Source organism: Cucurbita pepo, chromosome LG01, assembly GCF_002806865.2.
Source record: "Cucurbita pepo subsp. pepo cultivar mu-cu-16 chromosome LG01, ASM280686v2, whole genome shotgun sequence".
NCBI classification, from domain to species: domain Eukaryota; kingdom Viridiplantae; phylum Streptophyta; class Magnoliopsida; order Cucurbitales; family Cucurbitaceae; genus Cucurbita; species Cucurbita pepo.
Window position 1 is genome coordinate 3,993,919 of NC_036638.1, and position 15,861 is coordinate 4,009,779.

At 34.0% G+C, this 15,861-nt stretch overlaps 4 protein-coding genes across 6 annotated transcripts; 3 read left to right on the top strand and 1 right to left on the bottom strand.

Annotated features, from left to right (window-relative positions):
• The first annotated feature begins 523 nt into the window (after positions 1 to 523).
• Positions 524 to 1,222, top strand: LOC111804161. The gene has a single exon (XM_023688872.1). The coding sequence runs from the start codon at positions 524 to 526 to the stop codon at positions 1,220 to 1,222; it is 699 nt and encodes a 232-aa protein (XP_023544640.1).
• Positions 1,223 to 2,065: 843 nt separating this feature from the next.
• On the bottom strand, positions 2,066 to 5,628 carry LOC111795633 (gamma carbonic anhydrase 1, mitochondrial-like). The gene is made up of 5 exons (XM_023678173.1): positions 5,452 to 5,628; positions 4,128 to 4,271; positions 3,024 to 3,149; positions 2,790 to 2,941; positions 2,066 to 2,673 (listed from the first exon to the last, which is right to left on the bottom strand). Exons 1-5 carry the CDS (start codon positions 5,564 to 5,566, stop codon positions 2,395 to 2,397), a joined length of 816 nt encoding a protein of 271 aa, XP_023533941.1. The 5' UTR covers positions 5,567 to 5,628; the 3' UTR covers positions 2,066 to 2,394.
• Positions 5,629 to 5,975: 347 nt separating this feature from the next.
• On the top strand, positions 5,976 to 9,253 carry LOC111795613. 3 transcript variants are annotated; one of them, XM_023678153.1, is made up of 3 exons: positions 5,976 to 6,081; positions 6,913 to 7,774; positions 8,615 to 9,253. In XM_023678153.1, exons 2-3 carry the CDS (start codon positions 6,915 to 6,917, stop codon positions 8,787 to 8,789), a joined length of 1,035 nt encoding a protein of 344 aa, XP_023533921.1. In that variant the 5' UTR covers positions 5,976 to 6,081; positions 6,913 to 6,914; the 3' UTR covers positions 8,790 to 9,253. The 3 variants fall into 3 exon arrangements, with proteins under 3 accessions (XP_023533921.1, XP_023533929.1, XP_023533912.1); XM_023678161.1 differs by having other exon boundaries at positions 6,008 to 6,147; XM_023678144.1 differs by lacking the exon at positions 5,976 to 6,081 and adding an exon at positions 6,088 to 6,366.
• Positions 9,254 to 11,041: 1,788 nt separating this feature from the next.
• LOC111795605 (mitogen-activated protein kinase homolog NTF3-like) lies at positions 11,042 to 12,390 on the top strand. The gene is made up of 2 exons (XM_023678132.1): positions 11,042 to 11,464; positions 11,652 to 12,390. Exons 1-2 carry the CDS (start codon positions 11,042 to 11,044, stop codon positions 12,327 to 12,329), a joined length of 1,101 nt encoding a protein of 366 aa, XP_023533900.1. The 3' UTR covers positions 12,330 to 12,390.
• Positions 12,391 to 15,861: the final 3,471 nt, after the last annotated feature.

Consider the following 15,861-nt stretch of genomic DNA (forward strand, 5'->3'; position numbering starts at 1 on the left):
TCATTTTTATTATTCACCTCTTCCAACTCAACCGAACAAATAAAAAAAAGAAGATCAATTTTATTATTATATGAACCAAGTAGGAAAAAAATAAAATAAATATTTTTAAAACAAAAATATTTAGTAAGTTGCAAAATAAAATATCATAAACTATTTGTGGTTTAACTAATTTGAAAATGAATAATGAGTATTTTAAGTGGTTAAGAAATGTAAAATAATTATTTATTATTTTGAATAATTTAATTATAATGTCTAATTATTATTTATATATATAAAAAAAAATGTCCATCAAAATGAGATTTGGACCATATTAATATGGTAGACATGAACATTAAAATAAGGGCATGCCCGAAAATAGAGTCCACGTGATTGGAGCCACGCATTGCGTCTTCTGACAAGGATCCAGATTATTGGCTTTAAGACCTGGGCCCACACTCTTGTTTTTCCTCCCTTTTCTCTATAAATATCCCCCACTTCTCTCGTTTTTCCTCTCCACTTTTCCCTCCCATTCTCTCCCATTCAAATGGATTTGTTCTTCTTCCACAAAACAGAGAAAGGTTTGAGCCCTAATCTCCTCCAAATATTCCCCAAATTCTTCCGATTCCTAGAGCTCTGCTTCCTGCTCCTTTTCCTCTCCTGGAGCCTCTCTCGGCTCCCGATCGCCCTCACAATCTCCGCCGACTTCTTCCGAAAACTCTTCGGCTTCCTCGCCAGTCCGCTCTTCGGATTCCTCCTCTGTAACGCCATTATCTTCACACTACTTGCAAAACCTACCAAATTTTCAGACCGCAGCGCCGTATCCGTCGTCGATGGAGACGAAATCGATAGGATTTACGCAGTCCTAATCGAAAAATCTGGAAGCGACGGCGTGCATGAACGCAAGGTGGAGATTGTGTACCAGGACAAACAGATCATCGCGGAGCCGATTAGTTCAATCGATCACAAAATTGAAGAGAGGAACGCGGATACGGAGTCGGAATCTGGAGTAGATCATCCGAAAGTGATATTGAGGACGCTATCAGAGAAACTTAAGCCGAAAACGCAGAGGGAGAAGCTCCGGCGTTCAGAGACGGAGAAGTGCCGGAATCTGGAGCATTCGCACGACATTTTGTACTACCAGGACGATTTGAGCAGCGAAGAATTTCAAAGGAAGATTGAGGCGTTCATAGCGAAAGAGAAGAAGTTTCGACGGGAAGAATCTTCCGCCATTGTACTCCACTGAGACGGTTAATCGCCGGTTGAAAATACGACTACAAAAAGCAAAAGAAAACTTTCGATGTACAGAGTAAAATTTCTCTTACCTAGAGAAGGGTAAAGTGGGTATTTGACTTTAGTTCTAATTTTTCTTTAGGGAACGGGATTTTGTTTGTCTGTTACTCGTCCTATGGTTCTTGGTGGACTTGCATTTGACAACTGATCTGTGACGTTAGCTTGGAACCAATTAGGTGACATCTAATTTTCGACTTATATGTCTCATATAATGTTTATAAAAAAAACATGGAATTAATTCGTGTATAATATCGATTAATGATGTTAAAAGGGCTTACTTAAACTATACTTGATCACATAGTATGATAATTAGTAAGGTGGTACGATTAAGCAATAACACAATATATTTGCATTACTTAATTATGCGATTACCATTAATTCACATCTAAACAAAATTTAGAAGTAATTCTCTCACACCCACGTAAAATCAGCAAACCCACGCATTTGCTCTCTTTTTCGTGGGGCAATTGCATTGATGCATCGGGAGAGAGTTTTATCATTTTTTTGGGCCGAAGGAGCAGCCCAGATCGACGATACTGAAGCTCGCCGGTGCATCGATGCTGAAGTTTATAAAATGGAGTAAAGAAACAGTGGAAGGTTGAAGAACAGGGTTATGGAGGCAAGTTGGTCGACGTCCATTAGAGAAGCAGGACGGCCAGGTTGCACCACGCCTCAACACGAGGAAGAAAGGAGTGGGTGCCAATGCCAATGCCAATGCCAATGTTGGCTTTTGCTACTCCCAATACAATTTTAAGGTTTAGAACTGCATGTTAGATCTATAAAAATATGATACACATAAGAACAAGAAGCCTGTTGAAGCGAAATAGATTTAATCCTTAAATACACCTGTTTCCAAAAGTTCTTTATTTCCGAACAGGAACAGTGAAAAAATTATTCAAAACCTGGAAACAAATCCAAGGATGGCTTCAAGAATATTGAAGCATCTAAAGTGATGGTGTTTCGGGGAGGATGATTGTTAGAGCTGTAACCAGAGGACATTGTTCGTGACCTTTGGCGTTTGCTCATCCATCCAACCTCCATATGTTATTTGCGATGAAGGTCGGGTCTTTTATGAATATCAGCAAAATATTTCAAAGGGCAACACCTCCATTAAAAAATTACGTCTTAAGAAGCTCTTGGTACTTTATCAGCCAGTATGTTATCTGGAAGGACAAGCTCTGGAGGGGTTTCACGAACAACGCCCAACATCGAATCATACTCTTCATCGCGACGAGCAAACTTCTTGCGAAGAACCTTTTCAAATTCAATTTCATCAAAGCTCTTAACATTTTCAGCTGCATGAACCTGTGATAAGTTGGAATAATTAATGGCTGACTGGGAGAAAAAGGCCATCTCTTCTTCTGTAAGCTTCCTCAGGAACCTTGCTGGATTTCCTCCCCATACCTGTGATTGCATTAGCAACACGGAATATTTTACTTCAATCATGACAGAACCCAAGCAGTATTGATAACATAGAAGGTAGCACTAGATATCGAAGTAAAATGATAAGATAGGGAGACCTCTCCACATGGGATCCTTGTATTCTGTCTCACAAGTGCTCCAGCAGCAACCATTGCATGTTTTTCTACGTAGACTCCATCAAGCAACGTTGCTCCCATACCCACAAATGCCTCGTCCTCGATAGTACATCCATGTAACACAGCACTGTGACCTGTCTAGTTCAAATTCGAAACCATAACCACACACCTCTCAAGGGATGGATACATAATTTGAAATGAGATTATATCACTCACCGACAGTAACATTATCACCAATGATAGTTGGTAAAACCTTTCCACTCAAATTGGATTTTGCTACGTGAACTAATGAGTTGTCTTGTATATTGGTCCCAGTGCCAACACTGATGCTGTTAACATCACCTTCATAATATTTTGCAGTTAAGACAAATATAAACATACAGAAGAAGATAGGTAAGGAAGAAAAGCAATCTTGTTTAACAACTGGTTCTCACGCAAACAAATTTTGGCATAAACAGGAGTATTGTCCTATTTACATTAAAATACTCATCAGCCAAACAACGAAGTGGTCATTTTGCTCATAAAAAAAAAAAAAAACTGGCAGGTTCCTCTAAACTTTAAAGCTATTAAAGTACGAGTCCTGGTAGAGATCAGTCCTAGGAACACAAAACATGTGTAAATACGAACAAGCAAGCATGCAGGAAAAACAGTTCAATATCTGCATGACCTCATACTTAATCACAAACTAAAACTTACGGCGCCATTTGATGACCATTGGGCTTTTGATTTTCTAAAATTGTACTTATTTTTTTTACAACTTCTACAATGAGTTTCATCTTTGAGATCTTCTCATATTCTTGCCTCAAAGAAATTTCAGATTATCATATTTTTTAACATGATGTGCCAAACATGCGTTCATCATATTTTCTCCAGCGTGACCATTACTTCAACAAGCTCACTAATCATTCAATCAAATGAATTTCAAACGCCAATAATATTTTTCCTAAAAATGGCAATTTTGGGTTAAGATTATGGATGAGGTACTCTTAAACAATTTGCATAAGACGTAAAGCCCATAATCAGGATTTCTGGAAAGTAGAAAAGCAGAAAAACTAACTTAGTGGGTGGGTAGGTGGGTGATCAAAAATAACATGAACATCTTCAAATTCAGAGAGGCTACTGTTAAGCTTACCTCTAACACCAAAAAGTGAATTACATGAAAGATTTCTAATTGGATATTAAAGAAGAAAGACTAACACATTTACACCAATAGAGAGCATTAGAAATAACCAAATCCAAGAAACTATCAAAAGTGGAAAAATTTAAGCTAATTCATCAATGAAATTGTTTCTCCGCTCAGAAAAATAATGTTAAGTTTACCTCTCAAAACACAGCCATACCAAATGGAGGACCCCCGTCCCACCTGCACATCACCAATGATAGATGCACTAGGCGCCACAAATGCATCACTGTCAACTACAGGAGCCTTGTCAAATACGTTCATGAGCGTCCTGTGCCTAGATACTAAACAAATAAGACTCTTTATTAGCTAATGTCATTTGAATAATTTACGTAAAGCCTTTCAATATTTGCATGACTCAACCTTAGCACAAAAAAAGCAAGGGTTCAACAGATGAATTTCCAAGGCATGTACAGTTTTGCAGTGTATATAATAAAACCTCAATCAAGTACGAAATACATACATGCCCAAAATTGAATTTAAAAATGACGGTAAACACCATTGTGGGGGGTAGAAGTGCACATAGAGATGATCGTGACTTGTGGATGTGATGGCTATTTGTGATAGGTGTGGTGAAAGGGATGGCAAAGATGCCCCTCAAGAGGTGGTGGGAAGTCATAGAATAACATAATGCACCATCAATGTTCCACTATTTCCATTTTTCATGTCCTTTTGAGAAGCATTTTGCGTCAGACCTTGCTTGCAAAGTGTTTGGGAACAGCCATTAATTTGTAATCTATTTTCTTTGACATTGGGGTTCTCAGTAATGGAGGTACTAGTTCAAAAGAAAAGAAGACGGACAAAAGGATGTATTATCAATCACAAACTACTATAATGAACATCCAGAATCTTCATCGATCACAAACTACTATAATCCCAAATCATGGAGCAATAGAGGATGAAGAAGTTCTACAGCTTCCTGAAGTGGAAGTTCTCTACAATTAATATCTAACTTTAGCACTCTAAATTCATGGTGCTATTTTCTGAAAGATTAGCTAATGAACAGCCTAAACTGAAGAATATGGAAACCTAATTAAACCAACACCCTCATGTCATAAAAATACTAGTTTCTCCAGATAAACATGTACACAGATGCACATTCCTCTTACGCATATCTACAAGCCGAAACATCACATTACAATATCTAAGTTCATGCCTTCTACATATCTCGTCCAACCAAAAAAGATCCTCGTTCGAATGTGAATTCCTTGAAATCTAGTCAAGATGTAAAAGGGCATGCGAAATCAAATTTCCTAGAAAAGCCTACAAAATATACATTGCGGTTTTATTTCTGCCCAGAAAAATGCCAAACAGAAGTTATGAAAAATGACGTCTTTCCATTTCATCGATTAGCTCAAAAGATTACACCAAATTGAAATCAGCGGGAAAATAGAACACTAATAGCAATTAAAATGGTGAAACTTCGAAGATCGTAAAGAAGAATGTGGAAATTAAGAAGGTTACGTTGTTCTTGAAAGTAGTGGTTTCCTTGGAGGCGGCAACCAAGGCGATCGAGGGCTTGGCCGGTCTCTCGGATCCAGAATCCGACGGTGTAGATTGCCTTTCCCAATGTTCCCATCTTCTACACTTGTTCGTCGTCGTCCTCCACCCTTCAATCTTCAGCTTCAATTACAGATGCGGGAAATGTAGAATTCTGGAGGAATAGTGCCTAAATTCATAATTTTTTTTTTTTTTTTTTTTTTTAATTTCATCTTTTCCTATCAATTTTATTTGTGGCCAAGACTAAAAGTTTTTTTTTTTTTTTTTTTTTTTAATTTTTAAAAAATTAAAAGTAAAGAGTTTTATTAGTTGAAAAAATCAAACACATATTAAACACAAAATTAAAAATTAAAAATTAAAAAAACTGATTAAACAATTTGCTTGAAATTATGTATGATCATGAACATGTAATCTTAACTTTTAAAATGGTAATTATCCAATAAACATAATAATGAAAAAAGATTAATAAAATGTTGAGGAGGAAGAGCAAGGCTAAAAAGAAGAGGCGGGTTGGGCCTCAAAATTTGCTCTGTTATCGTATTTTTTTGCATTCTCCTGTTATTGGTCTTTTCCTTCTGATCTTAATTTTTTCAGGTACAGTAACGAACAACACCAATATCGTCTGACAATTCCATCTTCTCTTACTCACTTTGATTCCGTGTTCGTCTTCTTCTTCTTCTTCTTCCCTTTCCCATCGCTATCTTCTAATTCCGTTATTCCGCTGCATTTTCACTTTTCAAGTTTGTTTTTCCACTGTAGTGTATCCCCCTTTTCTTCTGTTCGCGGTGTTCATCATCAGTGTGATTTTCTCGATTATTCTTGCACTTTCTTTCTGGGTTCTGTTCGTTTGTTTGAACCCTCCAATTTGATTGAGATCAGGTGATTTTTGGGGTTTTCACTGGGTGTTTGGTGAACGGATTTTAGGGTTTTGGGGCGACTTTTTTTCTAGCCGATGAGACTACTTTTGGGTCTTTTTTCTTCATCGATTCGAGTTTTGCTGTCCCTTGCGTATGGATGTCTTTTTAGGAATCTGATTACTTTGAGCTCGGTCTCGCTTTAGATATAGTATGTATCATTTGGTGCATTCGTGTTTCGTTTGCTCGATTTTGATTTTTAGTTTTAGTTAAACCAATTTTGATGAAGGCGTAAGTTATTTATACTCAGTTATCTACTTGTGTTTCAAAGTATCTTATATGTCCGATGTAGCTTGCGAGATGCTAATTTCGTTCTTTTCTTTGGCTGGCTGATATTGTGTTGCTTAAAAGTTTAAAGTGCTGCTTGAGCGTTCTAAAGGTCTTGATGTTATATAGATAATTCAAGTATTACATTGATGGTGTTTGTACTGTATGTGTCTTGGATGTCAATGTTTTCCTATTGGGAGCTTATTGTTTTCCGTTTTTTTTGTGCAAAATTTTGGATAATCAGTTATGGCCACAGAGGAAGATCTTGATCTGTCAACTTTGAAAACTCAGCTCAGTGAAACAAATGGAAATTGGAAGCATGAAATGGAACGGCGTCAATCAAAAGTAGATGTGCTGCAAGCAAGGCTTGTGGAGGTAAAGGCTTCTATAGAAGGTTCTGAGGAAGACTCTAGAAAAGAGCTAGAGGTTCTCTGGCGAAGAGTTACGACAACTTCTACATTGTTGACATACTTGAAATCAAAAGCTAAAATGTTGGCAGTGCCCCATTTAGCTCACTCTTCATGTGGTATTAAACACTTAGAAGGAGTAGGATTTGTTGACAAAAGTGGAACACCACTGTCTGGTTGGTCTAAGAGTATTGATCTTTCTTCATTCGATGGTTGTGAAGAGGAATCCTTAATGGTTATTGGGAAGCCATGTGGTTTATTAGATGAACAAGATGCAGCTTATATTGGTCAAATACTCAAGTCTGTTCAGATAGTTTCAGCTGTAATGGAAGCACTTGTCAAGAGGGTTATTCTGGCAGAATCGGAAGCTGCTGAAGAGAAGGAAAAGGTACATATGGGTCAGGAGGAAATTAAGAAGAAATCAATCCAGATTGAGAACATGTCTTCAAAACTGGAGGAAATGGAACAGTTTGCTGTGGGTACTAATGGTATTCTAAATGAAATGCGGCTGAGAGTTGAGGATCTGGTTGAAGAAACGTGTAGACAGAGGCAAAGAGCTGCTGAAAATGAGCAGGAACTATGTCATGTTAAGCAGGACTTTGAGTCCTTGAAATCATATGTCAGTAGCCTCATCACTGTTAGAGAAACACTTTTGTCATCGGAAAAGCAGTTTCAGACAATCGAGAGGCTGTTTGAACGGTTCGTATGTTTTCTTTTAATGTTATATTGCTCTGGCTATCCTGAATGCTCAGTTTGTTTGGTAGATTTTCCTGGATGATTCAATTTGAGTCTTTTCTTTCGTCACACTCATGGCTTCTTTTATTTTATTTTAACTTGAACTGCACCTATATGATTTCCTATGCACTAAGATTTTGTTTGTACTTGTATTGCTTTGTGAGCCAGCTCATGGCAGACCTTTAGAGCTCAACAGCATGGTTTCACTTAATGGATTTTTCTTACTGTTATTTGTGTTTTTCTCAAGAGACAATCATAGGAAAATGCATTGATTGCAAACAGTTCAAACTCCATGAGCTTAATGATCTTTGTACATGTTTGTTTCTTCAAAAAAATTTCTAATAGATCCATAAACATTCAATTTTGTGTCTAATAAGTACCTAACATTTCTAAGGTGTCTAGTAAGTTTCTAAACTTTCGATTTTGTGTTTATTAAGTCCTTGACTTTTGAATTTTGTATCAACTAGATCATTGATTTATTTGACATTTTTTAGAGCTCATGAATATGTAGAATTAAAAACTTGATGTACTTCGCTAATTTTAAAAAATGTTTAATATGTTAGGGACTTATTGGGCACAAAGTTAGAAGTTTTAAGAACTTATTTGACATTTTTATTGTCTAGGGACTTATTATATATATAGTTCTAGATGTGAGATTGGATATTAATACTCAGAATGGTAGCTTGCAACTATGATGATGTTATAAATTTTTGTGAAGAACACAGAGAATGGGGCATGGAAATGTGAGTTTGTGTAGCTTGCCTAATAAATAGTTTTCACAGGCTTTTAAATTCTATGAAACAGGCTAGTTGCAAAGACAAGTCAGTTGGAGGGTGAGAAAATGCAGAAAGAAGTAGAAGTTCAGAAACTTATGGAAGAGAATGTGAGGTTGAGTGCCCTTCTTGACAAGAAAGAGGCTCAACTTGTGGCCATGAATGAACAATGCAAGGTTATGGCCTTGAGTGCCTCACATATTTAGTCCAGAAACTCCTCCTCCTTGCTCATCAGCCAGCCTAGTAACGCTTCATCTCGGTTCACAATCCCGGGCCAACCAAGGTGTCGGCAGCATCAGGTATTCTTGCATATAAATGTATTTACAAAAACCCTTGTGGACTATAGTGTGTAGTTCCATAGTGTTCTAGCTCTTCCATCTGCTTCTACGGAGAGAACTCTCAAGGTTTTTCTTCATTGGAGTTTGAACTTGGTTTGTGAATGGTTCCTTGCTTCCGAGATGTGCATGTGTATGCTTCCAAAGTTGGTATCTTTCTGCCCTTTGGCGCCCTTCATAAGTTTCCCTTTTGGCATTTACAATTCTTTGTCTTTTGTCAGTTTGATTCAAACTACAATGCTGACATCCTTTTAAGCAGGTTCTGGGCTGCACTCTCATAACTCCACACTGCTTCAATTCCTTCTTCCCAGTTTTAAAAATAGATACATTTGAAAACCTATGTTTTTTTTTTAATCTTTTATTTATGTAAGTATAGTAAACTCTCATTTCCGGTCATATTTTTAATTTTCATAACAATATTGAAAATAGGATAAAATGACGAGTTGTAAATTCTGATTCCGGGTCGATTGAGTTAACCCAACCAAACAAGCTCCAATTCCCAAGAATTTAAATAAATTTTTTATTTTTTTTTTTAAATAATCAATCAAACCAAAACTCAAATCAATTTTAATTCAAGTTGTAGTCAAAATAAATATTAAGCAGTCGAAATAGTTATACAAACACAGATATTGGAGTACTATTGTGTTTTTTTTGTAAATAAATTTGGACACAGTTATTGGAGTACTATTGTGTTTTTTTTGTAAATAAATTTGGATATTTATGGTATTGTGTATTGTGTTGTGTGTTAAACTTTATGGTATTGTGTATTGTGTTGTGTGTTAAACTTTGGAAAATAAATATTAAAATATTTTTAAAAATGTTGATTGGGGAGTAAACAAAGGAAACAAATTTGGCAGAAAAGTTTGGAAATAATCTATTTAAACTTAAAAAATAAATTTTAGAAAACAAAATTAAAAAATTACATTTACTTTCATTACTTTATTACCCTTCTATTTAAACTTAAAAAATAAATTTTACAAAACAAAATTAAAAAATTACATTTACTTTCATTACTTTATTACCCTTTAAAAATACTCCATTAAAAAATTACATTTACTTTCATTACTTTATTACCCTTTAAAAATACTCCTTCCGAAATAAGTTTAAAAATACTCTTCCAGATACTCTTCATAAATAAGTTTGGATATAATTTATGAAATGTTTAAAAAGTTTGGATATAATTTATGAAATTTACTTTTATTACTTATTACCCTTTAAAAATACTCCTTCAAAAATAAGTTTGGATATAATTTATGAAATAAGTTTGGATATTACGAAATAAGTTTAAAAATACTCCTTCAGAAATAAGTTTGGATATAATTTATGAAATAAGTTTGGATATAATTTATGAAAGGTTTAAAAAGTTTATAATTTATGAAATAAGTTTGGATATAATTTATGAAATGTTTAAAAAGTTTGGATATAATTTATGAAATGTCAAAAATATTAATGGTAAAAAATTTTGATATAAAATTAAAAAGTTTGGATATAATTTATGAAATGTCAAAAATATTAACGGTAAAAATTTTTGATATAAAATTAAACAAATTTAGTTCACAAAGTTTAGATATAATTTATGAAATGGTAAAAAAATTTGATATAAAATTAAAATGTTTTAGTTTCGAAAGTTTGGATATAATTTATGAGATGTTTAAAAAGTTTGGATATAATTTATGAAATGTCAAAAATATTAATGGTAAAAAATTTTGATATAAAATTAAAAAGTTTTAGTTCACATAATTAATTTTAATTGGTAAAAAGAAAAAAATTAAACTTGTTATTAAAAAAATTGGATTAGCTCTTAAAAATGGTATGAAAATTATACTAATGATAAGGTAATAATAAGGTAAGTGTATTTTTTTTTTTAATTTTTTTTAAGTTAAAACAAATAGTTTTTGAGATAAAATATAAAATTTGGGAGTACTTATATTAATTTATCATCTCCATTTCTTAATTGGAAAACAATGTTGATTGGATTGTTGAGAAACTTATATATATTGATACTATGCCTCTCTCCTCCCATCAAGTTCTTCCAATCCTCCTTTCTTTTTGTGTTTGCAACCACCTTCTTCCCTCAAACTATTTCCCCTTCTTCTGCCCATATCATTTGAATTTGAAGGAACATGGCAACACCCGTCCAGCCACCCAAAGGATTTAAGTCAGCTGGGAAACATTATTACTCGATGTGGCAAACTCTATTTGAAATCGATACTAAGTATGTTCCAATCAAGCCCATTGGACGAGGATCTTACGGTGTGGTGTGTTCTTCTATCAACCAACAAACCAACGAGGAGGTGGCTATCAAGAAGATTAAAAATGTGTTTGAGAATCGCTTCGAGGCATTGAGAACGCTTAGGGAGATGAAGCTTTTGAGGCACATAAAACATGAGAACGTGATTGCTCTGAAGGATGTGATGATGCCCGTGCATAGAAATAGCTTTAAGGATGTGTATTTGGTTTACGAGCTCATGAACACGGATCTTGATCGGATTATCAGATCGTCTCAGCCCCTTTCAAATAATCATTGCAAGTGTTTGATGTATCAGGTATGGATTCTGTATTCGATCTCTCTGTTTTGTTTGAAAATGTTTTAGTTTTTCGTTACAACGTGTGCTTGTAAGGAAAAGAGAAAGACGTGTGAGATATGGTGTAAGAATTTGATGTCATGAAATTTTTGTACATGAATTTGATGTATCACAACTCTTTTGATTCTAATGTTATTTTGTATTGCAGTTGCTTTCCGGCTTGCAGTATCTTCATTCAACCAACATTCTTCATCGGGACTTGAAGCCCGGGAACCTCCTCGTCAATGCTAATTGTGATCTGAAGATTTGTGATTTCGGGTTAGCACGAACGAGCAAAGGCCAAGACCAAGCCATGACTGAGTACGTTGTTACTCGCTGGTATCGTGCACCAGAGCTCCTCCTATCCTGTAAGAGCTATGGGACTTCTATTGATGTGTGGTCTGTGGGATGCATCTTTGCTGAGATTTTGGGTCGGACACCGATCTTCCCTGGGACGAATTGCCTCAACCAACTAGAGTTAATCATCGAAGTTCTCGGTAGTCCAAAGGAAGCAGATATCGAGTTTATTGATAACCTAAAGTCCGTACAGTTTATCAAAGCTATGCCTTACTCAAAAGGTGTACAATTTTCAGATCAATATCCACGAGCTGAACCTTTAGCTTTGGACTTGCTGCAGAAGATGCTTGTGTTTGACCCGAGGAAGAGAATTACTATTAATGAAGCAGTTCAACACCCATACATGTCCGAGCTATACGATACAGCATTCAATCCTACTGATGAAGTTCCCCTCAGTCTCGACATCGACGAATCACTTGATGAGCATGAGATTAGAGAAATGATGTTGACTGAGATGCTTTATTATCATCCTGAAGCTGCTACAACGTAGACATACAATTCGAAGAAACACTATCTTCCATACATTTGAAATGTAATAATTCATCGCTATAGTTTTGAGGACTTTCTTTAGCAATATTAGTATTAAATTGATTGTAACCATTTTTAGCTACCGCACTTATTAATGTTTTAGATTTCAAACGAACATTAAAATCAAATCAATATTTTAATGTTGTTTTTATGTTCAAATATTAATAGATGAAATATGAATGTTTAACGAGATTGGGTAGAGTCGAATTAAAAATCAATGCACATTATGATAGATTATCGAATTAAGCTAAGTTAGGCTGGGCTAGACTTAGATTAATATCCAAATTTAATTTTATTATTTTTATAATTAAATAACAAATTTCAATATACTTATATTAATTTATAAATTTAATCATATTATTTTTATTATTAAATATCTCATTTTAATATTTGAAAAACATTTGAACACCAAATTTATTTTCTTTTAAAATTGGAGTGACTATATATTATACATTTTTATTAGATATATTTAGTTTACATTTGCATGAATGAAGCTAATGATGTAACAAAGTAAAAAAAGAACTATAAAACATTAATTTTAGTAAATCATATGAAAACTCGTACAATTTTCTTTTACACATTCCTGTAGCCATCATAAGAATTGATAGTTTAATATTTAAATTTTATAAGTTATAATGTTTTCTAGAAGAAATTTATTTAAAAAAAATATATTATTTTTTAAATAAATAAATAAATATGAACCTGTTATTACATTATTAATGATAAATTTAGAAGTAAAATTTGTAAATTATATTTTGTATAAGCAAATAAAAGGATCAGCTAACCAAGAACAAAACCAAACCACTGCTAAATAATTTTGGTGTTTTTGGTTTTTTTCTTTTTCATTTTTTTAATAGAAACTTACTTTCAAATTCGATTAAAATCTTTATATATATATATATATATATATATATATATATATAATTTTAAATTTTAATTAAGGTGGGCATATTTGTGGAAAAATAGTTAGTTAATTGCAGATATTAATTTGGTATATTTATTGGATCAGTGGAGAGCGAGAATATTATAAATAATAAGTCTACAATATTTTAATAATATTACACACTCTCCATATTCTTCCCACACAGTTTCCCTCTACATTAAGTTTCTCATAATTCTTAATTATTTTATTTTTTATTAACAAATCAAATTTTGTCATGAAAAAAATGCCTAATGCATGATATAGCTACGTTGAAAGAGGATAGATATATAATATATAAATATAAATGAAGTATACGAATGAATTGCTATTTTATCTAAATGAGAGTCTGATAGCTATTATTTATATCAAACGACGTGTACATAGATTGAAAATCTTCAAACTAAGTATGTTTCTCGAAACAATATTGTATTAAACTATATGCTATAAATTTTTAAAAAAAATCTTGTATTATACGAGTAACAAATTCAAAGTCGAAGTGTTGAAGCTTATAATATTATAACTTATGGATGGAAACAAAAATACTCCTTTCTTTTTATTTACTTGATGATGGTTTGCATTTTTTCTTTTTTGAATAATGTAGAGATAACAAAATGAGTAGGTTAAATTCTACAATACTTTGTTACATAACAATCATACAAACCATATAGCCATGGAGGAGTCAAATTTGTAGAGCTAGGATTGAAAAAGTGAGATTCCACCGTAAAGAAAGGGAAAAGACAAACACGAAGCCGTAATTGGCAGCAGCTGGAGATTCATACTCAAAAATCTTATTTGCCGCATATACAGGAAAGTAGGAGATTGCACAGAAATGGGCGCCGCCAAGAACTGGCGATGCCCTCTGCCTGAGGCAAAGCTGCTGCTTATTTACTTTTGTAGTTCCAATATCAATTTGGGATCCATTATAGGCCTTCCCTCTAATTTCTAGATCTTTAGAGACACTTTTCAAATGGTTTTCTTTTCAAGCGTTTTTCTTTTACATTGCAACTGTGAATTAGTACCTAGAAAGTAAGCTCTGTTACTTAGAACCCCACTAAGTTTTAGTTGCATCCTTTTCACTATGAAATTAGCACAGAGGTTCTTGATGGGACTTCCTTCTGTTGTGAATTCATAGTTGCAGAGTACAGCAAATAGTATAACTTGACATATCAATACCAGAAAAGGCTCATCTAATAGATGAGCTTTTGTTCCAAGGTAAATGTCAAATGTAATCTGATTTTTGAATCCATTTCCATGAGTTCCCTACTTTATTGAAGAGGACGTCAGATTGAATGAATGTAGGTGGGGGTCTGATTTTGGATCATCCATTGACTTTGGCATTAGCTGAGAGGCAGTGTGGTCAGTAACATGGCTCCACTGATTTGCTTTTGCATTCTGTGGTGTGTAGAAGCAGATTATAAATTTGTTGGTACATAGTAATCCACATGGGATTACCTAATTCAAGACCTCAAATATTTTGTTTTTTTCTTTTGTTGCATCACGTTGGTGCACCAAATTGGGTTTCAGATTCCTGTTCTTCTTGCTCTTCATCTTGCTCTTCATCTTGCTCTTCATCTTGCTCATACATATTATAACCCTCAGTTTTTTTTTTTCTTTTTACTTCTGGAAAAACATGCTGATGATAGGTAATTTTCTTACACACACAGGAAAAATATACTACTTCTTGTCTTCTAAGGGGTAAACTACACTACTTTTTTTCCTAGTACCCTAAATAGTAGAGTAAGAATTCAAGCATTTCACTGTGTAAATGATTCATACGCTCTTATATTGATTAAAAAAAAAATACCATTTTTTTTATTTCATGAACTTGAGATGTATATTTATTTTAGTTTTTCGGTCTGGTTTTGAGCTTGAGTTGTTACAATTTGTTTTTAAATTTGGATAGTTATGTGTATACTCATTTGTCAAAGTTATCATCTAAGATGCTGATTAAAAAGAAAGTTGATATGAGGATAATAATGATAGCATTCTGCAACCATAATTTGTGGGCTGAACTGAAGGCAGAAGAAATTAACTCTCACAGCCCTAAAAGTCAAGAAAATGCAGTTTTAATAATTATTATGTTTATTTTAATAATTTTATATTTTAAAGCTACCCTTCATTTTGATTCCCTTTGTCATGGATACTAAATTTGTTGGAGGATGGAAGTCTCACGTCCGCTAATTTAGAGAATGATCATGAGTTTATAAACAAAAAATACTCTCTCCATTGGTGTGAGGCCTTCTGGAAAAGCACAAAGCAAAGTCATGAGAGCTTATGCTCAAAGAGAACAATATCATACCATTGTGGAGAGTCGTGTTCGTCTGACATGGTATCATAGTCAGTCGTGCCAATAGATTGGTAAATCCTCAAATATTGAACAAAGAACTCCAAAAATGACTAAGACTCCAAAGGAGTCGAGCCTCGATTAAGGGGAAGCGTACTTTGTTCGAGGGGTTAGTGTGAGGCTTTTTGGAGAAGCCCAAAGCAAAGTCATAAGAACTAATCATATTATTGTGGAGAGTCGTATTCGTCTAACAAAGCTCTTGGATATGATTGGTGAATTCAGCCATGA